A 27,928-nucleotide genomic window follows, 5' to 3' on the forward strand; every position below is an offset into this window, starting at 1 on the left:
AAATACAATATGTAACTAGTTAATGCAACCTTTATTTACAAACATTACTTCATGCCATGCTTCATGATTCCTTCATAGAACCAATGCTTTACATGTACAGGAGTTCACAAAAGGAAAAAAAAGCAAGCTAACAGTTAACATTCTAGGTTTAAAAGCTCTGGACAGAAATGAGAGAAAACATCTTACTAACGATCTTAAAAAAGATAAGCTGAAACAGCTGAGACAAAATTCCTTAACATTACAGCCGTTTGCACAGAGAAACTGTACACTAAAACATGAAATTTTTGATTGCTCAAGTGGTTAGGAAGCCTGACGTATGTACAAATAATGTGCCACAATACTTAACAAAAAAAAGTCCACTGTATTATACATGAAACATGTTTGTTTATACACACCAAGGCCCAAAAAAGGTGGCCAATAGCTATGAAGATATCTGGTTCAGGTAAGTGAGCCAGGCTAAAGCCGGTTTTATTTACGGTTGCTCTTTATTCTTTCTAGCCTCTTTTTCAAGTCATCGAGGTTGGTGACAGAGGACGTGGTACTGCTGCTCTGTGTGTGTGATTGATTAGATTCCTGATGGTAATGTTCTCGGGACTCCTTTAGTTGTGAGAGTTTACTGTGCAGCATGTCTGTTGAGGAAGCGACTGTGGGGGCCGACGGCTTTGAAAGCAAAGATGTAAGATGTGATCTCTCCTCTTGTTGCTGTGATGGGGAGGGGAGAAAAAAAAAGTTTGATTGCAGCAATACGCCCCCACAAATAGAGATCATTACACTGAATACCCAATGAAACTATACAGTATCTCTCAATTAATTGTGGAAAGTTAATGGCAGTCAGTAAGTGCAAAATTAGTTTGTTGTAATATTTAAGATAACGAATGTCTTGCAAACACCATGTGTCAGTTATTTAATCTCTGTAAAAGCCAACTTGGTTTTGAAGAGACAATCTGTTGCTCCAGGGCTATAAAAAAAAAATGTTGCCACAGGAGGTGAATCAAACTAGTGAATACCTTTGAATTGTTTTCTAGACCATGCCGTTGCCGGAGAATCTTTAACCTCTCCAGATACACGGCCGGTTTAACCTCCTCTCCGTTGGTAGGGATTGACGGTGCAGTAGCGGTTGAGCTGGGCACAAACGTATCTGCGCTTTGTGGGCTAATCCCTGTTTATAAAGGAAACAGCACATTTAGAAAAGTGTCAGACTTTCACATGAGAACCACATGAAAATAGTGCATTTAACTGCATAAACCACCACCTTGTAAGGATGATTATGTATTTGTGCAGTTCCAGCTTTACCTGAACTGGAGGACTGAACTCTTCCTTTGCCCTCTCTTTCCAACTCTATCATCCGGAGACCTCGTTCTACATAGCTCTGGAAGAACTGGGAGGTGTTTTTCAAGAAGGGATCGATATCTGCATCCGAATACTTCTGCTTATATTCATAAAGCTCTGTTAAACCCTTTAGAAAAAAAAATATACAAAGTAGCACTGTGTGTGAAGAGTAAGGATTTGTTCAAATACAAAATATAAAAGGGCTGAGAATTTGGGGTTACACAGGTCCAGCATCTCTATGGATAGATATCAATTCAACATGTATACTTTGTGTTGAAGCTGAATAAAGTAAATAAACAGAAGCAACAATTAGGAGGGAAACAACTCAGATTTATACTGAAACAAAAACAGATTTAAAACCAATTTCATCCCAGGACAATTTCTGGAAACAGGAATAAATTCTTGCCTATATCCTTACTCAAGATGACCGTGTTTTTTCTATTGTATTTTTGGTCACAAGGAGGAACAACTCACCTCATCTGAAGTCTGGGGATGAAAAAAGACAATGTAAGACTTATCTGAAAATGTTATTCTTTTGTTTATTTTCCCCTCAGGACGATTTATCACGATTTAGTTATAGCTTAATCTTCTTTGAATAAACTCAGAAATAGTAAAAATACATAGCAAAATGCCTGCACCTCTAGCAGTTGTTACTTTAATTGTATACTGTCCCACCTCAAACTGAAGTAGTGTTTTATACCTTTAAAACAAAACAAAAAAAAAAAAAAGCTAACCAGTAAAACTTCATAAATGTATATAAAGTTAATTTCAAAATTAACTCCAGTTCCAACTAAATTCACTTCCTAAGTTTTTATGAATCATTAAGTGCCCGGATTAGAAAGTGTAAAATGTACACAAAACACAAGCTGAAGTGGGATTGGCATGTGCTGGAAGGACTTTTTGATAACTGCCCTTTTGTATAAAGGGATGTCCACAGGACTCTGGATAACAGTGAATTAAATAGTCCACCGGAGACATGTTTACTCACTCGCTTAAGTCAACATTAGTTCAAAACCTGTCCCAGATCAAAACAAATGTAGCTTTGGCAAATCATTGTGCCAAAGAAGATCACACAGATTTGATTCTCTTCATGTATGAAACAGTGATGTGAACAGTTTCAACAGCAAGAGCAGATTGACAGAACAAGTATGAAAGATACCTAATGCTCCACGAATACAATTCATTTCACTTTAACAACTGATGTTAAGCAGTACTGACTGCTGAGGACTAAATACAGAAAACTTACCTCTTTAGTATTTTCCTTGGAACCTATCTTCTTAAAGATTTCAGCCAGGATGTCACTCACTTTTGATTTAGAAGCCATTTCATCCTACAAATGTAACAGTTATTTAGGAAACACAAAATCTTTATTCTTAGCAGCCCAGGAAAAGTGTTTTGTTCTTTGAAAGCTTTATATTGTACAATCAGTAAAGCCAATGGACGAGTCTGGGACACAAACACAGCAGTGTCCCTCCTACTTTACATGTCTCAAATTCTTACCACTTTGCTACAGGAACTGAAAACCACCTTACGTTAAGTACGTAAAGGGACATTACTTTCATTTAAATAGCTAGTAAGTGAATACAAAGGATTGTAGGACTGCCACAAAACAGACAAAATGTAAAAAAAGAAATGCAAGCAACTCTATATAGCTATTTGACATGACACCAATACTCATTCTATATTGAGGACACAATACAACTAACAGCTTCAGTGTGTAATATGGTCTACTAAACATACCATTCCATTGGCTCCTTTTTCTGTTTCTCTGTCAGACTTTGAGCTGGTCTGATCCATGGAGTGCTTCACAACCCGTCTAAGATGTGTTTCCAGCTCTGATTCATTCTTGTTTTCTATCATGGTCATGTGATCCAAGATCTGTATACACAGAATTTATTTGATTCCAAGACAAACAATTCAGGATTAATCAATCATTGATGTTGCCGCTCACACCTATCTAATTAAAACTCAATATTTATTAAAGCTTCTGTCATCCACTAAACCTTTAAAAAAGTAGTTTCTTCAAAAAAACAAATACTTTACAATTATCTTCCTCAGATATACCTTTGGTCCTGTCAATCTGCAGAGAGTGTGCAGCAGTGTTTTAAGGGTCCTCAGTGGAATATCACTTTTTAGTTGTTTTAACTTATCCTTTGGAAATATTTTCATAAAGTTGTGGATGTCCAGAAGGATTCGGTCTAGATTGATATTATTAACGGACTCTGGAAGGAGTCGAACCATACGCCACAGGCACTTAAAAAAAAAAAAAAAAAAAGTCAACAGGGAATATCATGGTTTACACAAACTTAATTTTAAAAAGGTCATAATACAGCAATCAGTTTACATTTAAATACAGTAAAAAAAAAAAAAAAAAAAAAAAACACAAGCAACAGATTACCTTCATGACCAGTTCTGAAAACTTTGGTGAGCTTGCAGTGGCAAGGAGGCTGTCTTGCAGAAGCACAAGGAGAGCACTATAAAAAAAAAACAGAAAGTAAATAATGAAGTGCTAATAAAAACTGCCTTCACATTTACTTTTAAAATGTGGTTTAACAGTATCATCAAAAGGAATCCCCTTTTGGGTATTATGCTGTACTTGGTAGGGTACAGGGCAAAAAGAAACACATACTAATCATCTCTTACCTTAATATATTTGTCTGATCTGACTTTTCTAAAACTTTAACAACAAGCAAATTGACAGATCTGATGAGCTGCTGCCCATCTTCCAAGTCCTCTACTCGAGAATCTAACATTAGAGTAATCAATCCGTGCATCAAGTCCTTCAGCACTCCCATTGATGCCTCCCGGGCCAGCATTTCCATCTGGAATAGCTTTAAAAAAAAAAAAAAAAAAAAAAAAAAAAAACACACAGCAAAGCAGGAGCCATCAGTTAAGACCACAGATAGCCCAACCAGGCAAGTCTTCCAATATAATGCTTTTGAGTCAGATGGCCCCTGTGCACTTTGGTCTGTCATCAGGGATATTCTGATTGAAGTTGCTGTGCCACTGCACTGCTGCTCCAACAGTCTGTGCAACTCATCACTCTCAGATAAATTATGTTACTCAAGTACTAGAAGCCATCTCTGGCAAAATACAAAAGCCTTTAGAACATATTGCATCAGGTCAGTATTGCTGTTAGGTGTACTTTATTATATTGTGGAAGTTTAGTTAACATTCCATTTACTTAAGTATAAACTATTACAACTTACTGAAATCATATTCCCAATAATACAGCTGTAAAGCTTGACAATGTCATCTTTATCCAGTCTTTCATCAGCCATGTGCGTGCTGTAGATAAGGCGAAGCTGCATAAACGTTGCAATCAGGAACTGATCAATGTGGCCAGACATAGCTTCTGCTTTATCCTCCTGTCGCAATACCTCATCAATCTATGGGATAATATAAAGTACAAAAATCACTATGCACCCTTATCCATATTGCAGGCAAGTGAACATTTTTAAACAAAACTATGCAATGAAAGTGCTAAGAATTGAGTACAGGTCAAGAACAGATGAAATCAATGTATACAGAAACAAAATCAGATACATTTCTGAACTCATCCTCAAGTATCCCATATCCAGTACAGCTAATGATTTTCTTGGCACCCATGGATGTAATGCAGAACAAGTTTTGTTTCTCTTAAAATAAAAATAAATACATTTGATGGAGTAGTAGCCACTTGAATTTGTTTAAACAGGTAACTATCAAGTCAATTAATCCAAAAGGATGCCCTTACAGACAGTTTAAAATAAGTCTATACAAGTCAGATGGCCCCTGTGCACTTTGGTCCGTCATCAGCAATGACTGAAGCAACTGTGTCACTGCATTGCTATGCAACTCTTCTTTTAACCTGCACTGTTTAAAACCCATTTTGTAAAGCTCATGATCTCCTACCTGTGCCAAGGCCTGGATACTGGTGTTAATGTCGCCACTAGCTACCTGCGAGATGACAAAATTTATGGTGGAGGCTATACTGTTGTGCATATCATCAAAATGAGGAGAGACTGCACGGATCCTGAAAAACAAACAAAAAACTACCAGTTTGCCATAACCATACAGTGCCTACTTTCTAGATAATTAAGCCATTGAAAATGATTGGAAACAAATTTCAAACTTAAATATTCCTGGGATTGACAATGTCAAGACAGCATAACCATGGCCCATTAACATACTAAATACAGGCATCAACAGTTTTGAGAATGAGCAATCCAGCAAGATATTCTGTAGTTTAGCTGTCTTTTTAAAACATGCGGTTTCATCTACATTTGTTTTCTTCCACAATTATTACTTACTTGGGCTCTGGTATTAAGACTGGCTCCAAGAGTTCATCAAGTTTATGCTGTACCAAATCTGGCATCTCACTGACTCTAGTATGATCATTTTCAATCATATCAAGGTCCAACTGGAACTCTCTTGGAATTGAAGGAGAAGATTGCTCCGGATGTACATTCTGAGATCTGGACTGGCTGTTGAAGAGACAACACACATGGGTTTAAGATTACATATAAGTTTTAAAATAAATAGACTGTGTTAAGACTGATAGGTGCAGAAAAAGGACAGACTTGTTTCACTTTGCAAAAATTTGTTAGGCAGTAAAGCACTTAAAAAGGCAGTTTTTCAAAGGATTGCATAAACAAAGCAACATTCTGAACCTTAAAATAGTATTGTACTGTCAAACCATTATTGCCAGAAATGTCGAAGGGATTTTCCACCACTATAGATTTTAAATACTTACATCCTATAGGTACGATACATTATTCTGTCCATAGGAAAGCAGTGAAAGAAGTTAGAAAGCACACTTAGAAAGAACACATGCTGGTAGAAGATTAGGCAGATGTGAACAATGTAATGTTAAAAATAGTGACACCAAGGCCTAAGCGTGACCATTTGAACTGAATCACTGTTATGACTAGGGATGTCACGATATGAATTCTAGACTTATTCTGTGGGGTATTATCACGATATAGCACAACATTTATTTATATATTATATATAAGCTAAAATGTGTTTAACAATATGGTGCTTAATTATAATACTACAGGATTTACAAAACTATTTTTAAATACAGAAAAAACAGATATAGGTAGCAGTAGTCTTTTAAAAAGTATCTATCTAAAAGCATATGTATTGGGTATTTGTTAGAATACTTCCAAAATGAAATAAAAATGAATAGTTATTGACAGGAGATTAGTTTGGGTGTTTCTCATAATTGTTAGTCTGATTTAAGGAAGTTAAAAATGTCTTATTCCCAAATCAAATAGCTACACTTACTGGGTTGAACACATTTTTTAAAATGAAGCTGGTCAAATCAGCCTGCCCTAAGTTTTACTCCAGAATATGCAGAATAAATTTGAATACAGACTAGCTGGCCAAACCTCCTTGCAGCTTCAAATGTTTCTCGTTCATAACTACAAAAGTATATAGCAGATATAACTTAAGGCAACAATTTTAGGACCATAACAATGGCGCCAAGAGTCAGGACCCAGGGGGCTTTGAAATGTGACTTTACAAAAATCAACAAAATGTTAAATGTTAATTAAATTCATGTTTGAAAACACCAATATAGTTAAATAATTACAAAACAGGGGGGGCAAGGACACAGTGCGCCGAGCATTTAGGGAGTAGCCTTTAAATATATTGCCGTTCCTGTTCAAGTGTACACACAAACTATATCCTTGTGTTAAAATAGCGTAAAAATGTTTTTCCTCCTTAAGCTATGTAGCTTAAAATATACTGAATTTAGGTTTTTAATAAAAAAATCTTACATTAGGATTATTATTATTATTATACACACACGTTCATTTCGTTTATCACTTTTTATTAAACACTTTGTTCCTCAGCGATGTTGCTTCTTTATAAGCACTTGGTGGTGATCTCTTAAACATACTCGTCATATTGTTGCTGTTTGAAAGAACAGCAGTTCGGCAATTTATAAATTGGCCCTATTTCAAAACCACAATGTTCCCAGACACTGCTTTTATCTATTTTTTTAGGAGGAAAGAGTTTGTTGTTCGCCATCTTCCCATATTTGTTGCTTTTGTGGATATATAAAATCCAGTGGAAGGTTAATTACCACCATCTACTGGATGTTCCTATTATAGATTTTGTTTGCATCCTATCAATTTGAAGCGTCTCAGGCAAAAACAAATAAACAAACCACAATTATTAAATAGACAACAGAATTGTTAGAATTTATATAGGGATTATCTTTATTAAAAAGGCATATCGCAACACACCTAGTTAGGACCCAAAATAACCAGGGACCTTTAAGTGTCTTGAACCATTTCTTGGAAACATCAAGGAATACTTTTAAAAATGACTAGGAAATGTGAAAGTACAATGAAGGACAACTAAACTACACCTATGGCAAAGTTCTGAATCACCTAGAATTTTAGGATTGAGACAGAAAACCTATATGAACATAAATGTAGATATTTTATTCATTAGGCGATCAATTATCACAAGTCCACCAGAAGCCAGAATAGTACATGGATAACTACTAAAGTAGCATGTAATTCAATAGGTTAACATAACAGTATTTAGCAGGTTCCATTCGACTGTATCACAATGTGTTAATTATATAGGGTGATGCAAACCCTTTGGCCATAGCTGTAGAACACAAAGTAATTCTACTAATTTCCTATTAACTGCAAGTAATTTACACATACTTTAATTTTGAAGGTACTTCCTCCAAGGGTGGCCTCCGCATTAAACTGACATTGGGATTTCCTCCTTGTGATCTCTGTGGTTTTTCCTCTACTTGTTTAACAGGCGCAGCTGCTGGTTTCTTGGCAGAGCGTTTAATTCTTTCTTCCAACATACTCATCTCCTTCTCTGAAAGCTGGTGATCAAAAATTGAGTTACTGACATGCCTTTTCAAGCTTTGGTATATTTTATATGGACAATTGGTGCAGAATTTAATCCTAAAATGTAATGGTACTTACATTTCCTATTAGTTTGAAAACCTGGTCTCCACAGGCATTATATGCAACAACTACAGTGTTGAGGGCAGCATTACGAACAGAGTTGTCCCGATCTCCAATATGAACTGCAATTTCTTTAAGTGCTTTTGCTGCTGTAGGCTGGCAAACATGCATTCCATAGGATTCAATTAAACAGCCCAGTTCCTCCAAACATTCTTTAAAATAATTAAAAAAAAGGGGTGGGTGGATTCATACAGAATTGGTTTAACAACTATTAGTTTAAAATCTTGGTAGACATGGTGTTGTATGTTCAACAGATAGATATATCCTGTAAGCATATGGTTATTTTTCTATGAGCGAGTTCCAAAAACTTACCAGCTCGTTGTTTTGAGTTCTTTGATTTTGTCCCATCCATTAGGAATGTGAAAACCTTGCTTGCTGGATAGACCTTACACATCATACTGAGAAGTACACGCACATCTTTACGTACAACATCTTTTGATTCTCCAACCTTGACAAAGAGAAACATTGATTTAAAGCCAAAAACAGCATGTTGTGAATGAAATGAATCAAACAGATAGCAACTGAAAGGGTCTACTTTCACTCCGAGTCAGATGGCCCCTGTGCACTTTGGTCTGTCATCAGGGATATTCTGATTGAAGCTGCTGTGCCACTGCACTGCTTGCTCCAACAATCTGTGCAACTCACTCTTGTTTGTAGGAATTAGACACAGCAAATAATTAAAATCCTAATTTCCACATTTAGATGGAAGCAAAAGAAAGAAACCACACACACACACACACACACACACACACACAGACCTTGAGTACAAGGTATGGGATGAAGGATGAAGCCTCATGTTCATTAAGGTGATAGTTCTCTCTGCTCAACATTGTGAAGAGCATCTTCAGGTATTCCAAGGCCTTCATAAGGACACTGGTGTTGGTGTCAAAGAAACGTAGAGTAAACCACTTCAGAATCAGGTCCAAGCAGCTTATAGTAGCATCTTTTTCATCTTCTAAGTGCTATTTAAACAAAACAAAAACAATTGAAAAACAATTCTACCTCTGATCTACTGTACTGTGAAGTCAAAATCTGCGGTATGAACAATACTTAATGAGATCACATTTAGTATTGATTTTATCACCATTGGCTGATGTTCAAAATACAATGCCTTTCAACAGTTTATCAAAAAATAACCTGTAAACTGTCCCAATGCGTTTTCTTTGTACAATGTGCATGCTGCCAGACTTCTAGGTTATCTTTACTGAAGAATGTTTACAAGTATATTTATCATCACACAACACTACCTCAATCATGGCTGTTAAAGCTTTGATGTGATGCTGGAAATCCAAATGGAAGAGCTCGTCCTGAAGCCACTTTGCTGAACAGCTTGACATCTGAGTTTTCAACTGCTCAATGTACTCATCTCGAGGAGTAGTAAAGTTCCACTTAAGGACCTAAAAAAAGAAAATAAAAAAAAAAAGATTACATCACCTTTTAAAATTCCAACAACATTAAGCAAATGTGTGTAATGGGAACTACATTTAAAAATAGAGGCTGGGTCAAAGACATGAATTGTACATTTAAGGAAAGAAAACAAGAAGGACCAATACGATTTTGCTCAGTAATTAAAAAAAAAAAAAAAAAATGTAGGTATACCTTCAATCCTTTTTCTTCCTTTATTCTCTGTTCTTTTCCATTGGGAACATGGGTGAAAATGGGACCAGATTTGTCCTCCTCTTCCTTGGCATTTGATTTGATTGGTGCTTTCTTACCAATGACACCCTAGAAACAATTAAATATTACAGACGAGCGATCATGAAAATAACCATGCAGTAGGATGGTGAATACAGTAAATGCACTTCATGGAAAAGGGTTTAAGTACTGTGCTGGCTCTCCACAAAAAGGATAACATGCCTTTACCACCTACTGTGTGTACGCTGGAAACCAAAAAGATGGTTGAAAGAAAAAAAAATAATTCAAGGGTTAAAACATTTCCCCCAGGTGAAGTCAATTCTAAACCCAGGAAAATAACACCAGTATCTTCATGCATAAAGTGGTATAGCCACCCTCTGTTATAAAGTACCTGTTTACTTGACTTTCCTTTTGTTTGGTTGTTGGGTTTAGTGAGGCTTGTATTAGCCTTCCCCATACTGTCATTAGCATCTGAAGACTGTGAAGTTGTCTATCAATACAAAAGTTACCACTGAATGTATTACTTGTGACAATGTAGCACTTAAGCTTTGTAAACCGATTTAAGCACATTAAATTTAAGCACATTTAAAATGCACATTCAAAAACTATTGCTTTTGAAGGCTTACTAGTAAGACAAGGAGGACAATATATGTTGTAAACAACATGTGAAAGCTAACCCAAAACCTGCAGATGAGGCTGGGAACCTCGGGCTCTACTTGAAACTAAAGCAGCTTGAAGCATGTTTCTCGGACCTAAATCAACTAATGTTTTAAAAATAATCTATTGTATTTATTGTGATGTCTACCATACAGGGTTAAGTGGTAAAAACAAATAAAGCTTTAAAAAAATTTAATTAAAAAAAGTTTCTTAAATACATTAGCTGTTGGACAACAGAGTATTTATTTTTTAATTATTTTTTATTTACCTTTCCTTTGGCAGCAGCTCCAGCTGGTTTGGCTTTCTTGGGATCTGGTTTAGAAGAATCAGGAACACACTCTTCAGATTCATCACATGCTGGAGAAAGCTGAGGCTTTGCAGAAGCTACAATTAAAGACAAGTTAGTAAGGTTAACCCTTTGCAGTCCATTTATTCAGCGCTTGTCAGGCACGTCAGGACTAATTTATTTTCATATGCTGTTTATTTTACATGCATTGTTTAACGTGTGTAAAACAGGTTTAAAAGGCAATGGGTCACAAAAGGACACTCAGCATCTCCTTTATAGACATGCATACTGATAAATCCTCTCCTGAATACTCGTTTTATCAGCAAACTCCTCCAATGCGATCCAAGTCATCATTTTATTACTATAACATCTCAAAAAGCTCCGCAAATGTCTGATATTCTTTGAGAACTGGATGCAGAAGCAGCCATCTCCTTTGTTATTTCCGTGTTCTCTAATGCATGGGGCTATGAGATGTGCCCTTTTTTCAGTTTCATTCGGCTCCTATCACTCAGCCATTGAAAGGTTTTCTCTGCTTTTTCCGGAGAAAAAAGACTAGAGACCTGTGCTTTACATCTTTTTGATGATATCGGACAGGGTCCGACATCGGACTGGAAAGGGAAAACTAATGTTGGATCTGGTCTTGCATAGTACTGCAAAGGGTTAAAAACAAGTATGACCCACACCAATGTATATTAAGAGATCCACAAATATGTTCTTATTTTAAGGTGCTTAGTACATATGCAGCGATAGGTCAGGTAGTGAAAACATACCAGATCTGCAACTTAATAAAGCTTCACTGGTAAGACATTTAGAAAATGTAAGGCCACATGTTAACAGCTATTGTCAATGCATGAAAGGGTAACATGGACTTTACTGGTATAAACAAATACTTTTCTAAGTGAACTTAGTCAAACCCTGCTCTAACATGCAAATATTTACTGTACTCTTTTTGCTCTATTTGAATATGATCTTTTGATATTACTGTACTTTGTAACTGCCCTTGCCAGTAACGTAATATTCTGAAATGTGACACTAACAAATTGTAAGTCGCCCTGGATAAGGGCATCTGCTAAACAAGTTTGAAGTACCTGGTGCAGCCTTTACACTCCCTGCTGGTTTAGAGGCAGCAGCCTTAACAGGAGCAGCAGGCTTAGCTGGCATGTTGGTCCTGGCTTTTTCCAGCAAAGACACAACCTGGTCCTTGGATGCAGTCTAGTTTAAAGAAAAAAAAAAAAAAAGTCTGAATGTTTAAGGGGATTCTCAAATCTATACGATGTGATTTGAAATTAACCGCATATTATGAAGCACCTTTGAGTTCTATCTTCATAACTCAAAGCAGTACCTTTAGTTTACTTGTAGCCTTAAACATCTTTTCATATCCAAGGTGCATCATAAATGTTGGAAGAGCTTCCTGAGCTTTCTTTCGTACATCCCCATTCCTGTCTTCTAGACAGGAGTACAGGTGGGGCACACATAGCATGAGATCTGGGGGCACAGTGCGTAGTGTGGGTAGCTTTTCTGCCAGCCAACCTAAAACCTGTTGCAGGGGATAATGTGAATTTAATCTTATCAATATTTAAAAATGTTTTACAATATGTAAAAAATATATATAAGAATTGTAATGCATCTTACCTCTTGCCTCAAGAAGGGGTTTTCCTTCTTCAGTTCCTCAGACAGCTCCTCTCCTTCCAACCACTCCTTCATTCCTGTTTGTTCAACCCAGGCATTGAGTGTTGCGAGGGCTGCAGCTCGAACATTACTCTGCAATACATTAATTGCTTTGAGGTCTTCGTTACATCAAATTAAATTCAACAAATTCAATAACATGGCCAAAAACAAGCACATAATTTCATCTTATATATGTTAAACTGCAGATAAACTACAAATTGGGTGGTTGTGATTTTATTTCACACAATGTTTGCAATATATTATGTGCAACTTCAAAAGGCAATTAAGTTACCTTGCTGTCCCCCAGCACTGTAATAATAAGAATCCCAAGATTCTTAACATGTTGTTTGATGTTGGGGCCCATGGCTGTAGCTATCTGTTGCAGGATCGTCAGTGTTTGTTGTAGCTTAAAGAGAAAAGCATTGCATTTAAGGAATTTGGAAAACCTAATCTAAATAAATAACTAGCATGAGACTCATGTACTTATCCCTAAAAACATTTTACAATTGGATTTTATGACCAAGGCAATACAGGCCACATCACCAGCCAGCAGTAGCTGTGGTGATATTTCATAAAGTACATGATGCCAAGCTTCCAATGACTGGATCTTGCTAGGTAAGTCAAAGTTCCACATAAAAATGCAAGGTGTCTAGTACAGTAAATCAGCAGCTAATCACAAGCTTTGCATTTAGAAATATTGCAGATATTGTACCAGAATCTTATTAGAGTCCCCAAGGCGCGCTTTCAGTGCTATAGGAAGCTCTCCGATATTTGGCTGAATAAATTTGGCCTCATTAATCACAGTTGCTACTTCATCCAGTCCCTCCTTTCTGATCTTCCAGTTCTTATCACTCATCTTTGACACCATATCAGAAGTAATCTTTTCGCTGAAATTAAAACAAACCAAAAAACAGATTCAACCCAAATAATTTGGGGGTGGGGATGATGACAAAAACCGATAGCTTTCTCTTGCAGCACCAAGTAACATTACAAAAAGATACATCAGTATTTCTGATGTATACCAACTTAAACACTAAACAAATGCATCTATAAACCCCAGTTATTCAGCCAATACATAAAATAAAGTGGGACAATTCAATCAACTTTTAGCAAGGGGCCATTAGATTGAGCCATGAACTGCGCAATTAGTTTGTTCAATGAATTTATCGAATGGTTTCTTGGATTTTCTTGTCAAAGCATCTTGTAAAGCGCTTTGATGGTGGTCCCCTATGAAAGGTGCTATAAAATAAAGATTGATTGATATATGTATTGAGAAAACTGGGACTAACATAAGACTATTGAATAGAATCCCAGATACTGAAAATACAGAATGCATTTTGTCAGGTGAACCTAGTGAAAAGACAAACCCAATATCAGATCTTGGCAAAAGATCCATGACATCATTTCCACCTTCATCATCTGGTTCCTCTGCCTCCTCACTTTCATCCTGTCCTCCCTTCTTGATAGAACCACGAAAGGGAGCTGGGGGTGTCTGACCTTGCATCTGTTCCAAAAATATGCCAACATTTAAATACATTTGAGAAAAGTGACTGTCTTTTTTTTTGTAATCTGAATCCCCCAGATATAGCAAAAACAAACAGTCAATCAAATTAAATTAACCCTTTGCAGTCCATTTATTCAGCGCTTGTCAGGTCCAATTTATTTTCACACGTGCTGTTTAAAATCCCCCCACCCCTGTAAAACAGGTTGAACACACATTGCATGGCAAAACATCAGTACTGCATCTCCAGCCAAGCCCCATCCTTTGTTCGCTGTATTTTTCACATACCTCTTTAGGACGTGCATACTGATCACTTGTTTTGTGATACAATTATTTTTACTATAACATCTCAAAAAGCTCTGCAAATGTCTGATATTCTTTGAGCGTGTCCATCTTATCTCTGTGGTGCAGCTGCTAGCTACTGCTCACGCCCCTTTTTTTCGGCTTCATTCGGCTCCTATCTGTCTCACTCTGCCATTGAATGGTTTTCTCTGCTTTTTTTACAGAGAAAAAACGACTAGAGGCCTGTGCTTTACGGCTTTTTGATGTCGGACAGGGTCCGACATCGGACTGGAAAGGGAAAATCGTAATATCGGACCTGGTCCAAAGTAGGACTGAAAAGGGTTAAAAATACTGCATATCCATTCATAATGTACTGGAAATTGACAGTGTTATAGCAGCAGTAATTTCACAACAAACTTTGAATACAACTGCACTGTACAAAAAATACCAAGATGCAAAAAGGCTATGCAAGTTATCAAGTCTGAAGACAATTGAACAGATCTAATATCCAGACATCAAGGGTACATGTGAACCTCACCTTTTCAAATTCTGCATCAATTTGCGTTAGCAAGGCTGGCTTTTCATCTTCAAAGAACATACGGAGGGGAGTGCCCATGTACAGGTACATAACACCCAACAAAGCAATAGCAGAGGTTCTTACAGCCTATAGGAAAAGTATACAACTTACGAGTTAGTAGGTTAAAAGCATTAACTCACCATTGGCAGAATTCCATTTAATCAGTGTGGGTTATGTCAAGTTCAAAAACATTTAATTAAACAATTAATCTCAATGGGCAATCACACATGCAAGGGCAAGGTATGAGGATGAGAAACAGCATTCTCAATGTGGACCCATTGAAGTTTGTAAAGAACTGCACAGAATTAAACGAAAGTGAAATGGCAGAGATTCAATATCTCATAAAAATACTTGTAACCAGCTGCATTAGCGTTAAAGAAAATATAGTACTTACAGGATTAGTTGCACCCAAGGCAGTCTTGACATTATTAATGAAAGCCTTTACATTTATCCTGTTTTAAAAAAAAAAAAAAAATACAAGTTTTGACACGTTTTTCAATGGTGTACCAAAAAGTTAGCGTGGGCTTTCGGGGATTTAAAAAGCCTTTTAGCTTCAGTACAATCAGTTCCCATTTTTGTCCCTATAACCACCACATATTAATACTAAAACATTCATGTGTTAAGGCCAACATAATCCATTGTACAAACTACTAGCTCAAAAAACATCTAACAGTTAAACTTTGCTGCGTTCAATGAAATCTGTTCTTCTAATGTTTAGCTTACCCAGAAAAACCAAATTCTTTCATTGCATTTGCCAACCAGCTTAATGTCTCTGCTTGATTTTTTGGATTCTTCTGTGCAAAAGCCATTGACACAACCTGCAAAACATGATAGTTTTTTTTTATAGATGCATTATCTAATTGGAATGCAAATAAAATAAAATGGCATATTTTACTGTAATTACTTCACAAAAGGTTTGCTGTTTTAGGAATCTTCCTTCCATACAAAATTACTATCAAAAGAGTGTACGGTTTAATACTAACATTTTCAGCAGTCCATGGCAACGAGCACGCCTCTCCTATTGCAGTAAGGGCCTCTTTGGATTTAATTCCACACTTCACATCCCCTATTTTGTCGACCAAACACTCCAGAACAACGAGAGCAGAGGTTTTAGAGAAGTTTCCTTTTACAGCAATCAGTCCAACAATATGAAGCTTCATCTGCATCACCTACAGAAAAAACACACCATTAATTCTAGAAGCATCGAACCAAGGGGATGCAAGGGCACATATACAAGGATAACCCCACTCTTCACAGTACCTGAAAGTTTGTCTCTTTCCAGCCTGGTTTCTTTGCCAGCATCCGAACCAGGGCCTGGCAGGGCATCTCATTTTTCTCCATCTGCTCTACTGCCTGAGGAATACATACCAAGCAGAACCAAAATTAGAGAACAGAATTTGCAGGATTAACGTTAAATTCAAATCAGATACTAAGTGTACAAGTTCATATTACACTGAGCACTGAATTGACAAAGCATGTTATAACACAAAAAATCAATAAAAATAGCAATTGGTTTGCTTTATTGGGATCCAAAATTTTGAAGATTTAAGAATAGCATACAGAAAACACCAATACTGACTGTCAGAGTGAAAACAAGAGAAACGCACTCCATCACTAAGCTCGTACACCATTGTATAACGGAAGGATATTATCCTAAAGACTGTCTAATATTGGTTGCGATTAACATTGAAAATGTAAAATAACAAATTGCAATGCAAAGATACAGTAAGAGTTAGTTCTGGAGACCATCGCTGTAACTATTTGAGTTTGGTAATGAACAGGTGCACATATGATTTACAAGGATACAACGTGTTACCAGCAAGTTGCTAAAGTTTATTTTAAAGCTCAGACTTTTTTTTAGCTGAAGAGAAGTGAAAGCGCTTGCACATAAATGTTAACATTTCATATTTGAAACAAATGAAAATATACCGGCAAGCTCGTGTAGCTCTGGGAGTAGCCAATTTTAACCTGAGGCTTAAATAAAAGCTTACTTTTGGCATTTTAATCTCGAGTGTTTCCTGCCACCTGCAACAGCCACATGACCACGACACTTTACACTGACTAAAAAAAGTTCTAGACCAAGATAGATTAACAGCTAGTTTCAGAGAGCCCATTTAGAACTATCCTTGGACTACACAATGTTAATTTAGGTAAGGTATTCCAAAACTAGAGCTAAATCAAGGTCTGTAAAACTAACCGTAAAAAAGATGAGAATGTACATATGGCCCCACATTATTAAAACTGTAATGCTCATTAGTTCCAGCAGCATGGGTGGCTTGCAACTTGAAAAATTAAGTTACCTTCTGGAACTCCTCCATACTAGCCAGCCTTTCCTTCCAATTACTACTGCCCAAAAGCTGCATACAGGAAGCAGGAAGCACAGCCGAAGCCTTCTCTTCACATGCCTCATCCTGTGGAACAAATAAAATGTTAAATGAAAGGTCTCAAGGTCACACAAGCTCACAAGTTTGTTTTCTATTGGGGGGGGGATAAAAAAAATCGGTTTATAAATTCAGAAACAAAAAGTTTTAAATGACCCACTACAACGTAAATGCTGGAATAGTGTTGTATATAATTATTGTTCCATCCATTAGCTACTTACAGAAAGTTCAGTCTCCACCACATCTTTAGTCTCAACAGCTGCTTTCTTCCCTTTAGCACCAGCTCCTCCTGCTACTTTTCCCTTCTTGGGAGGCCCACCAGCCTAACATGGAGAGCAAACAAACAGTTAACATCCATGTTGATGCAAAACACATTGGAAGCTAGGTCCACCAGAAAGGACCCAGAATTAAAGAAAAACATGTCCACATTCCTTAACCTGCCAAATAGTCGTTAATTTGGATATCTGAAAACACCCAATACCAAGGTGCACTTGAGGTATGCTCTTACCTTGACCACTGGAGCCTTTTTTGGGGGGGCCGCAGGTTTTGCAGGTGGAGCCTCAGCTACCGGTGCAGTCTTTGTGGCAGATTTCACATCTTTCTTTTCTGCTCCAGCCACTTTCTTTCCGCCAGCTAACTCAATCTTCTCAGCACACTCTTTAATCTAGATATTAAACATTATTCAACCAAAAAGTGTCATATGTTCCAACAGACAATTATCATTCTAAGTAAATAAATAGAAAACATTCAGGTTTTCATTATCTATTACTTAACAGGAAGTACATTTGTAATTAAAGTGATCTACAATGGCTTTGAGCACTGCTGGACAGGGCCCTTTACTAATCTTACCCTGTCAAGTTTGAGCTTATCAACATCAGCCAGGAATGGATTCACAGCTTTTTCTCCAACCACTTTCAGTGCAGTAGCAAGTGCTTCAAAAGCAGCGTCTCGGACCTCAGGGGCTGAATCGTTAATTTGCTGCAAGGGATGGCAATGCATTAGAAACAAAATCCTACAGCAATGAAGACCAGTCTTTCACAATAAAAACTGTTAATTCTTACTTCTACAAAATTAAGCAATGCCATACCTTTAGCAGTGCAGCACAAAATGGTTTCAAGAGACTTTTTGGCAACGTGGAGGGAGAGCAGTGGCGAAAGCTTCTTGACAGAAATAAAGATGACTGCTGTTTGATTGAAGGATTCTTGTTGTCCATCACAGCCAGTACATCTTCAGAAATATTTTGCAATGTAGTCTATTAAAAGAAAAAAAAAACATTGCTATTTACTGATTAGTTCAGACCATAAGGGTCCAGATTATTCAAAACAGCATATTACATATTCGAGTACAAGACTAAAGCTTTACATATCAGCTAATAAAAGCAAAACACTTTTTTAAATGCTGACGATTAACAAGATGGTGGAATGCTTGTTGTTTAATTATATTTTCTGTTGAAACAAGTTCACTTTATGCAAAAAATACAGAAAACAGTATAATCAAAGTCATTGCCAGTGACTTAAATACAAATGTAAAGAAAACTTAGGAGACACACTATTTTCTCTATTTCTTATATAGAACTGTTAATGCAGGGATGAATGTAAAGAAGCATACCCAGTCCCACTGGTGTTTCAAAATGTATAGTACTATAAAACAAAATAACACATACTTCCCAAAGCATGCTTTTTATTACTAGGTCAGATGTTTATATACAGGGATGTCTTAGAGGTGCTCTAAGGAATGGAAAAAAATGAAACCGTTTAACAAAACAAGATTGTCTTGTAGCAGAAGAGGCAAATTCTTTACCAGAATTTACAAGGCTGTCTCTTGCAGCACACTAACATTTTTGGCAAATTTTGCCAGAATTTCAATTTCTAAAACAAGACTTTCTTGTTGCACACTAGTACTACAGCACACACTTATTTTTATTTATTTTTTTAGAAGAGGCTAATTCTTTACCTAAATTTACAACAAGGGTGCCTTTTGCAGCACACTAACAATTTTTCACAAGTGGCAAAAGTTTTGCCAGAAAAACAAGCATATTAATATGCTCGTGGATGAGACTGTTTCATCTAGGACTGCAAATAAATCCAGATGTGATGAACACTCGCTCAGAAGAGCAACTGGATGCTGCAATGCAAAGAAACCTTTTTGCAAAACCAGCAAGCATAGGGAATGTGGTGGACTTAAGTTTCCACCAATAGTGGATCTTCATGAGCTTCTATTTCCTCACACTTCTCACAGAAAGCAAACTCATTTTCTAATTGTTCTGTAGCACATCTTGCAGTGCTGCTGGCAGGACTTATTTCTGAAGGGTTTCTCATCCTCTTGAGTCTTTATGCTGGAAAGCAATCTTTTAAGGTCATGTTTTTTTTCCTCACTGTCTGGTTCTGCTAGGCTGTCAGAGTTCAAGATTCTCCTGACTTGACTTGTCCTGAAACAATTCTTGAGCTCTCTTAACCCTTTCTGTGTCCAGGACAAATGTGTTCTTAAAAACGAGGATTAATTTATGTTGCACAGTTGAGAACTGTTTGAAGTGGTTCACTCTCATAGCGCTTCTTCAGATCTGCCACAATGGCTTTTCATTTCTTTGGCAAGATTTTGGTCTGTGTCAATAACAAAGTGAAGTGTAAATCTTCCACATAACTGGGAGAACAGAAAAAATAGTTGTTTGCTTTTCTCCACTCAGAGCATCAGGTAAGTCAGAAAGAGGACTCAGAACCCCCAATAAAGCCTCCAAGATACTGACGTCAGAACCATTTTCACTAACTTACCTGCTGTCGCTTCACTTCAGCAAAGAGATTGGGGTGGCGATCCGACAAATGCTTAAATAAATTGGTGGCATTTCCTCCCTTGTTTCTGACTTCTTTCAAACACCTCCTACATTTTGGATGTCCACCTTCAACCAGACTGCTACTTTCATTTAAATAGATAGCCAAAACAGTTCCACACTACACTTGTGGAATTGGCTTTAGAAACCAGCTGTTTTCCCATGTCCGCCATGGCGTTACTTGGGTAGTACTGCAATTAAATTTTCCGAGAATGTGCGGCGAAGGAAAGTTAGTTTTTTCCGGTATAAACTGAACTTGTTTTGCTTAAGTGTTGTTTTGAAGTCTCAGAAAAACCAACTAGGATCAAAAAACACAATATCACCAAAAATAAGACTCAATTGAATTTTTTTTTACCCCAGTTAGGTATTGTATAATTTTTCTATCATGCAGATATACCGGAATACCGCAGAACACTACTTTAATTATTGGGAACAGGGACTAGAGTGCGGGTAATCAAAATACCTGAAAATGTTAACTCTTTGAAATTCAATCCCTAGTATTAATAGTAAAAAATAAATAAACTAACATCATTTATACATCATTAAACATTTCTAATTTCAAACTCACTTACAGTAAGGAAGACAGCATCAATTGCCTCTTGCAAAGCCTGAACCACATTTGGTTTCTTCTCTTTGAATTTTTCCAAAATAGTTGGCACCACCTTAAATAAAAAATAACTTGTTTACTTTGACTAGTTACTGGAAAGGTACAAAGTTTATTCCTTTAAAAATCAACATGCAATGCCAATTAAATATCCACACATACATTTCAAATATTTTATAAGATTCTCAATGCTAAATTAAAAGGAACATTTGCAGATAACTTCAGAATGAAAGCACTTCTTTAACTAGATATGTAGAGGAAAGAACTGGGAAAGTAAAAGGCATTTAGATGTTCATTTTAAAAAATCATAAAATTTATATCAAATGTAGATTTAAATACAAATCACACTTTACCTAGTATTTAAATAAAGTAAAATGACAAACTACACTAGGCTGTATTACAATGTATTTAAAGTAATAATAGTACAGAGGTCAAAAGGTGAACTTACAAGGCATGCATACGTCCCAAACTTCTTCCTCAGCCCAGTAGCCAATCCAACAACACATTTTGCAGCTGCTGCAACCAGCATAACATTTGTATCCTTTCCAATAACCTGAAAAATAATGTGAAAATCTTGAACATGGTCCAAAAATGAGTCTAGTATGCAGTAAGTAAATTACATTTAATCTGCTTGTGTTGCCAAATGCATACCTTTTTAAGTGCTCTGACCACATCCCCATAGTCTCCAGCTTCTATTTTAGGATTTTTTACTAAGACTTCTAAAGCTTCCAGAGCCTCTTTTCTTTCCTGCCATTTCTTTGCCTCCTACATTATAGAAAATAAAGACTCAGTAAGGCATGTTAAAATAGGAAAACAGCAGCTGAATAAATGTTAGCTTACATCAGAACATTAACAAGTAGATCACATCATTCTGCTATACTGCAAGTTACAACCTTGGAGAAAAACACACTTCCTCAAACTATTCATGGTGTTGTTTCTTGACAGACATGTTTAGAAGTGCAGTGCACAAGTGATTTTCTAGAAATAATTTATTGAAGATGCAGTGTTATACAATAAAGTTTAGGATTAAGAAACATTTCAAGACAGAGCCCTGGTCTGTTTACATTTTTCAAAGATGGTACAATAGCTGGGTAACAAGGCCACCATTGTCATGAAAAGATTACAATCACATCTTCCAAAATGTAAAAAAATTTAAAAATGGGTAGTCTAATCCCATTCCAACACCATACTTACAATTTTTTCATAGAAATCTTTAGGTAATTTCGAAAGAATCTCAACAGCTTCCAGGAGCTCATAAGCATCCACTTGTGGGGGAGCTTCTTCATCTTCATCCCCTTGAAGGAACACACAAACCACATCAAACAAACAAGTCACAGGCCATTTGCTAGCACAAACAATTATATTCCAGGGCTTAATAACATGGTGTTATCACCACTAGGAATTCACTTGATGGATACACCACAGGAAAAAGCATGCACCCTAGAGCCTTGAAAAAGTAAACTACAGGGAAAAAGAGGAATGGTTGACAGTGACACCTTGTGTCAGTGGCAGGAGTAGCATTTCTATAGGTGTCAATGCTACCACCATGGCATGTATTTATGCAATACCATACCCAGAATGAAAAACAGCAGGTCCAAATGAATTGTAACAACTCTGTTATAAGTTTGACAGCTCTTGTCTGTTAACTGAATCCAGGCCAATATGTAATGGAAATTACATGACAGTAGCCCAATATTGTACAAGGTGTCAACGAGGAAGAGTGGCATCGTTAACAACTGCCATTTCACAGCCGATTTAGAAAGCATCGACCTAAAAGACAAAAGTGTTTACAGTACATTGCATACACCGTACCATCAACTCCATCTGAACTCGCTGCCTGTTCAAACTTGGTTTTTAGATCTTGCTGTGAGCGGAGGAATCGTGTCTGTTTTGGGGCTGATGGTGGCAACTTTACCCATTCTTCTTCCAGCTCTTTAAACTAGAAAGAGCAAACATTAGATTACATGAACAGTTTAAGGGGCGGTGGTGTAAATACACATCTGGTACCAGTACCAAATTAAATACCCAAATTCTGATATATCCCTTACTTGTACAGAGTTAATGTTTTGGAGTGGAGGTCGCAAAGCATCTCTAATCCACCTGTACATCTCCACCGCTAACAATCTGGCCTCATCTCGAACAGCTTTCTCTCGAGATTCAAACAATTTTGGCAACACTTTGACAATTGGCTTCAATGTAACAATTTTCGAACCAAATTCACTAGAAAAAGTGGACAAAAAACATAAAATGAAGCACAAACTATAAATAAAAAGCTAATCAAAAACTCAATGTTACAAATAATAGTTTTATACTAGTATAGGTCTGAGGCATACAGATACTGCTCTTCATAGATTTAACATTCTTTATTGAATTTTAAACTCAGCAGGACATGCAATAAACAAAATTAACAGTTATTGTGTGAGGTAGTCTACAGTCAAGTAAAACCAATTCACACATGCAGAGAAAGTTCAGCATTAGGTCATTGCTCAGTAGCATCCAACATGTTTAATGCCACAACAGTAACTCACCTGAGCGCTTTCCTTATTGTTTCAATGCACATTACAATAATTTTGGGATTTTTGTTATCCAATCCTTTTAACAGTTCTTCCTGAACTGCCTCTGCCTTTTCTATCTCTATATACATCATGCAGATTTCTAATCCCAGTTCCTTTGCCCTGGCTTTGGGCTGATTAAAAACTTTACATACGACACCAGACACAACCTCTCCAGTAGTTCTAAAACGAAAAAGAAAAACCATGACATTACTTTGAGAACCTTAAGGTTAATAACTATTTACAGTAAAACATGATTTGCATTTGTTATTGTTAGTCAGGAAAATAGATTTGCAAGGTTTCTTACCTTCCAGCCACATGCGCATTTTCAACATAAGCAAGTACTGCTTCCAGACCTTTCAACTGAGCAACAGCATTCGAGTCCGTAACAATTTTTTTTATTAATCCAAGGTATTTTGACCATTCAGGGCTTTTTTCATCATCAATCCTCTGAAATAACTTTAGAGCTTCCTCGTAGCCATTTAATCTTGCTTTCCACAACTATAAATAGAAAAAAATGTGTTGAGTGAAGGAAGAGGTGTTTATTTTTAACTAAAAGGATTCATAAAGTTTGAGAAAAATGGACCAACACCAAAAAAACCTGTTTAATATGCCTCAGAACATCTAGTAAAAATAAACAAACATTTACAAAAATAAAGCACAGCAACTTCTCTACAGTAGAATGCGTTACTTATTTCATACTTCATTAAGCCTATGCATACTTTGCATAAGTTTTATTTTATTTAAAATGCAGGACTTTATGGTCATTTTTGTCTCAATACATTTCAAGAGTATTTGCATATTACGTTTTTGTCCCTGGCCATACTTGAACAAATTCTATTTAAAACAGTTGAGTCAGTAGCAACTGAACTGGTTCCTGCATTAACATATGAAAAAAAAAAAAACTATTTAAAAAAAAAAAAACACACACACCTTGTGTTCACATTTCTGCTCAATGGGCAACTTCATCCATTCACTGTCATCCCCCATGGTGGCACGTGTTGTCTTAAGTCTAAACCAAAGAGAACAATCACATGTTAAATTTAAGAATCCTGAGGATCTGTTATTTTCCAAATGTTACTGTGTTTGTGTGTTGTAAGAGTTTGAAAAGCACGAATTGTCAATGTTACGCAACCAATGATACTGTGCATATCAATTCTCATGGAAGAATTAAGAATCCACATAGAATTTTACTTTGTAAAGCACATTTCACTGCAAAGAAAAAATAAATCAAAACAGGCATAAATGAAGCATGGCTCTTACTGGACACATTAAATCTCCCCTGAATGTACAGGAGAGTCGGTATACTGGTTACTGTTTTGTTATGCTACACTGCAAATATAGTAATTACGGCAACTGATAACACTATGTTTGTGTGCCTATTAAAGTGAAAGACTATTTTCATACGAGCATATGCAAGGGTTCACATAACTGGTACAAATGCAAACCAATAAAGAAATATTCTTTAAGAAGCAAAAGGCGTACTGTATGTCAGTACATTTAACAGGAAAGCATTTTTCATAAAGGCAGAGAGGGTGCTCACGCTTGCAAGGTGAGCCATACCTTGCCTAATCTCTGTCAATGATCTCCCGGAGGGGTCCAATTTAACTACAGCCCCTCCCTGCTAGCACTGTCATTGGCTGCTTCATGTTTTTATTAAAAAAAAAAAAAAAAAACAGTAAGTGGAATCACTCCAGTTCATAAGAAATAATTTCATTTTAATGATTATTTGCAAGCCATGATAGCCGGACTCTCTATTAAGCCATCCATTCACAGAAGAGGGATGCAGTTACAGGAAGTGGCATTAAGGAAGCTCGCTGGCACCTTGCTTCCCAAACTGAGCTGGGAGGAGGAGATGTCAATGTTTCAAAGCTGTTACATTTAAAATGTGAGTTTAAAAAATAAAATGTATACACTTAACCATTCTAAAATTGTAATAACCATCAATCAAAACTCCTACTTAAACATTTAGAAACTACTGTTGTGGTCTCTGACACTGCAGGGTTAGAAAGTAACAATTGTGGTACTAGTCCTAAGGACTAGTGCCTTTTGAAACATGCTATGTTAAGTTCCCGAGTTGGAATCAACAATTGCTTACTAGGCTTAATTTTATTTTCCTAAAAATGATCACTTATAAATGTATTTATTTTTTTGTTTTTACTACATTAAACAGAGTCATTGATTTAAATCAAGCAAAAGGCATGAAACACATCTACATCTTGAGGAACAACATTCAGAAAACACAACCCAAGCCAATTGTGTTAAACTGTGTGGGTCTGTGCAGGCTGGGTCTCACAATCCCCTCAATTCAGCCTTATTATATCACAAAGCACGCTGTTTACATAACACAATAAACTGTGGAAGTAAAGCAATCATGCCTATTGTGCTGCTTTCAGCACCAAGACATTTTAAGATGTAACACTAAGTAAACAAGACAAGCTGGAAGACAGGGTACATTTTACACCTAGATGCAAAATATAGCAAACTACTATGTAATTGCATACACATATAAAAAACACCATACACCGAATACACTAACCCACAAGTTGTTAAAAAAAAAAAAAATCTAATTTAAATTTCAAATCACTCACTGACAGAACTGAAACATTTAAAAAACTGGTAATCTCGATAAGCGAGGACCACTGCACTGCCCGTCTTAAAATAGAGGGACATGGATAGATAGATAGATAGATATATCTCTCTATATATAGGGCAGCTGGCTCTTTGAGCTAATATATATATATATATATATATATATATATATATATATATATATATATATATATATATATATAATATTAAACGTATCGTTTGTTGGTCATCACTGGACTGTTTTGTACAGTTTTCACTCGCAGCAGAGCATCAGTAAAGACCCAGCACAGGGCCCTGCTTAGCCTGCGAACCTAAACAACGCAAACACACTGCAATGCAATCTCGTGTAACACCCTACCCTTTAATAAATAAATACATAAATAAAACCTCGAAACCCCGTCATTCAAATTCTAGAAGTTATCAAAGGTAATAAATACCGAAGGTGTTAAAGCTAACAGAGCTACTATTGTTTGTCACAAAAGCACAGCCATCTACCAGGCCCTGGAAACGCAGCAGTCACCACCTTGAATTAATTAACAAGAAACACAAAACAAACGACAGTACACTGAGGCTTTATATTAACATCGAGTGCTTTCAAAGGCACAAAAATGAAACAATAGCGTTTGTTTACTTACGTTTCTAGTTACCCGGGCAGACCGATGACTTTAGTGCAGATATATGACCATTTCTGAGGTCTGAAACGCCTCCAAGGGCGGAGAGACCGAGGGAGGGGCTCACTCAGCCAAAGACAGGAGTACAGCAACACTGGGAACAAGCTAAAGCTGGCATTTAAACCGCACACATCACTACCCTGTCTCCACATAGAATTCAACGTTATGCAAGTGCAAGTACCGGTAAAATGCACAATAACCACAATACAATTTTAACTACAAACAACCAAACCCATACTTACTAGTGACAACTTCATTTCGTAACGCAGCTCCAGCAATTACAGAACAAGTTACTCAGACTGTATTTTCTTCTGTTCAGAAGATCAATCAAGGCAGAAAACCCTTTGGAATATAACGGGGCTGTAGGGAGTCACATCGATTGCATATCTTTTTCTGGTTCATCTTTACAATTGTACAAACAGTTCTGTCCATCACAAAGCGCTCACCTCATACCCAAATGTTCATCATATTACCGATGGCTGAATGGAACCACGTACCAAATGTTTCATATCCAGCACTTGGAAGTTCAGTTAAATCATTAAGACAACTTTAACTCCGCTGCCGACATATTATCCAAACAGACTGTAACAAATGTTCCATTTCAGAACTAACCACTAAATTTTTCAAATCAAGTTGTTTTTTAAGCTAGCCTAAAGCTCATATGACCATATTACAAGTTAAAAAAACGTCATAATGTGGCATGGGAAAATACAGCCATTTACTGTAAAGTACTAAACTCCAAGAGGGTCAAAACACCTCTCCGCTTTATTGTATTAACTGAACACCAATACTCCTGCCCACGTAAATATTGGTGTTTTGGAAAACGAATTTGAAACAGCTTATGGTTTATCACAAGGCATAGCATCATTACTAGGAGGCCAATAATGACAATACATAAACTATTGGCCATTTATAGTTCCATGATGGGATACATATACAAGAGGACAGAGTCAAAGTGACCACTGGAAGTAAAATATTTTAGTTGTGGGTGCACATGAAACACGGCCGGATCAGGAACCTCAACAGGCGATTGTTCGATAGTTTATTTTCTATCTTTATGTATATGTTTTGTGCAATCGGATACCATTTAAATTTTCAAATACCGAGATGACATGACACACACTGACTGAGCCCGATTTGTGCTATACACCTGGTTATTATGCTTTTCTTACAGCTGCCAAGAAAAAAACAAGGGCGCTTCTTTGGCAACAGCTAATCTAGACATAAAAACAGAAGCATACGCCTTAATTCATAATCAAAGAGATTAATATAGCCATACGTTACAATAAACCGAATATGGCTATTGACTGTATGACGTAAAACACGTTAGAACGCAGTTTCATCCCCCACACAAATGTACTCACCTCTAAAATAATCCAGATT

At 36.7% G+C, this 27,928-nt stretch overlaps 1 protein-coding gene and 3 non-coding genes across 12 annotated transcripts; all 4 read right to left on the reverse strand.

Annotated features, from left to right (window-relative positions):
* Window positions 1–16: 16 nt before the first annotated feature.
* Window positions 17–27,928, reverse strand: LOC121329854 (cytoskeleton-associated protein 5-like). Of its 9 annotated transcripts, none has more exons than XM_041275770.1 (47): window positions 27,910–27,928; window positions 24,216–24,294; window positions 23,590–23,783; window positions 23,259–23,465; window positions 22,779–22,950; window positions 22,543–22,669; window positions 21,925–22,025; window positions 21,382–21,495; window positions 21,179–21,283; window positions 20,699–20,788; window positions 18,390–18,554; window positions 18,152–18,280; window positions 17,811–17,966; window positions 17,524–17,625; window positions 17,222–17,332; window positions 16,182–16,274; window positions 15,905–16,090; window positions 15,645–15,739; window positions 15,316–15,373; window positions 14,883–15,008; window positions 13,929–14,065; window positions 13,274–13,448; window positions 12,854–12,967; window positions 12,526–12,654; window positions 12,236–12,430; window positions 11,982–12,105; window positions 10,876–10,991; window positions 10,342–10,440; window positions 9,915–10,040; window positions 9,563–9,712; window positions 9,074–9,277; window positions 8,628–8,763; window positions 8,274–8,467; window positions 7,998–8,170; window positions 6,065–6,088; window positions 5,622–5,795; window positions 5,224–5,344; window positions 4,539–4,718; window positions 3,973–4,160; window positions 3,728–3,803; window positions 3,394–3,582; window positions 3,070–3,207; window positions 2,576–2,659; window positions 1,804–1,815; window positions 1,294–1,456; window positions 1,008–1,159; window positions 17–702 (listed from the first exon to the last, which is right to left on the reverse strand). In XM_041275770.1, the coding sequence occupies exons 2-47, from the start codon at window positions 24,270–24,272 to the stop codon at window positions 469–471; spliced, it is 6,195 nt and encodes a 2,064-aa protein (XP_041131704.1). In that variant the 5' UTR covers window positions 24,273–24,294; window positions 27,910–27,928; the 3' UTR covers window positions 17–468. The 9 variants fall into 9 exon arrangements, with proteins under 9 accessions (XP_041131704.1, XP_041131703.1, XP_041131711.1 ...); XM_041275769.1 differs by lacking the exon at window positions 27,910–27,928 and adding an exon at window positions 26,510–26,604; XM_041275777.1 differs by lacking the exons at window positions 14,883–15,008; window positions 27,910–27,928 and adding an exon at window positions 26,510–26,604.
* On the reverse strand, window positions 4,267–4,379 carry LOC121330434. The gene has a single exon (XR_005951864.1). It is a non-coding gene; the product is annotated as a small nucleolar RNA SNORD67 (small nucleolar RNA).
* Window positions 5,087–5,179, reverse strand: LOC121330436. The gene has a single exon (XR_005951866.1). It is a non-coding gene; the product is annotated as a small nucleolar RNA SNORD67 (small nucleolar RNA).
* Window positions 8,857–8,967, reverse strand: LOC121330435. The gene has a single exon (XR_005951865.1). It is a non-coding gene; the product is annotated as a small nucleolar RNA SNORD67 (small nucleolar RNA).

This window comes from Polyodon spathula, chromosome 17 (assembly GCF_017654505.1).
Source record: "Polyodon spathula isolate WHYD16114869_AA chromosome 17, ASM1765450v1, whole genome shotgun sequence".
In the NCBI taxonomy this organism is placed as follows: Eukaryota; Metazoa; Chordata; class Actinopteri; order Acipenseriformes; family Polyodontidae; genus Polyodon; species Polyodon spathula.

What these genes read in the sequence shown, in the direction of transcription:
- LOC121329854 (XM_041275770.1), bottom strand. Translation starts at nt 24,272, where the DNA reads ATGGGGGATGACAGTGAATGGATGAAGTTGCCCATTGAGCAGAAATGT. An exon ending in TGGTGGAGACTGAACTTTCT is followed by an intron (nt 17,333 to 17,523) that starts GTAAGTAGCTAA and finishes TTTGTTCCACAG; the next exon opens with GATGAGGCATGTGAAGAGAA. An exon ending in GTATGGAGGAGTTCCAGAAG is followed by an intron (nt 16,275 to 17,221) that starts GTAACTTAATTT and finishes TGTATTCCTCAG; the next exon opens with GCAGTAGAGCAGATGGAGAA.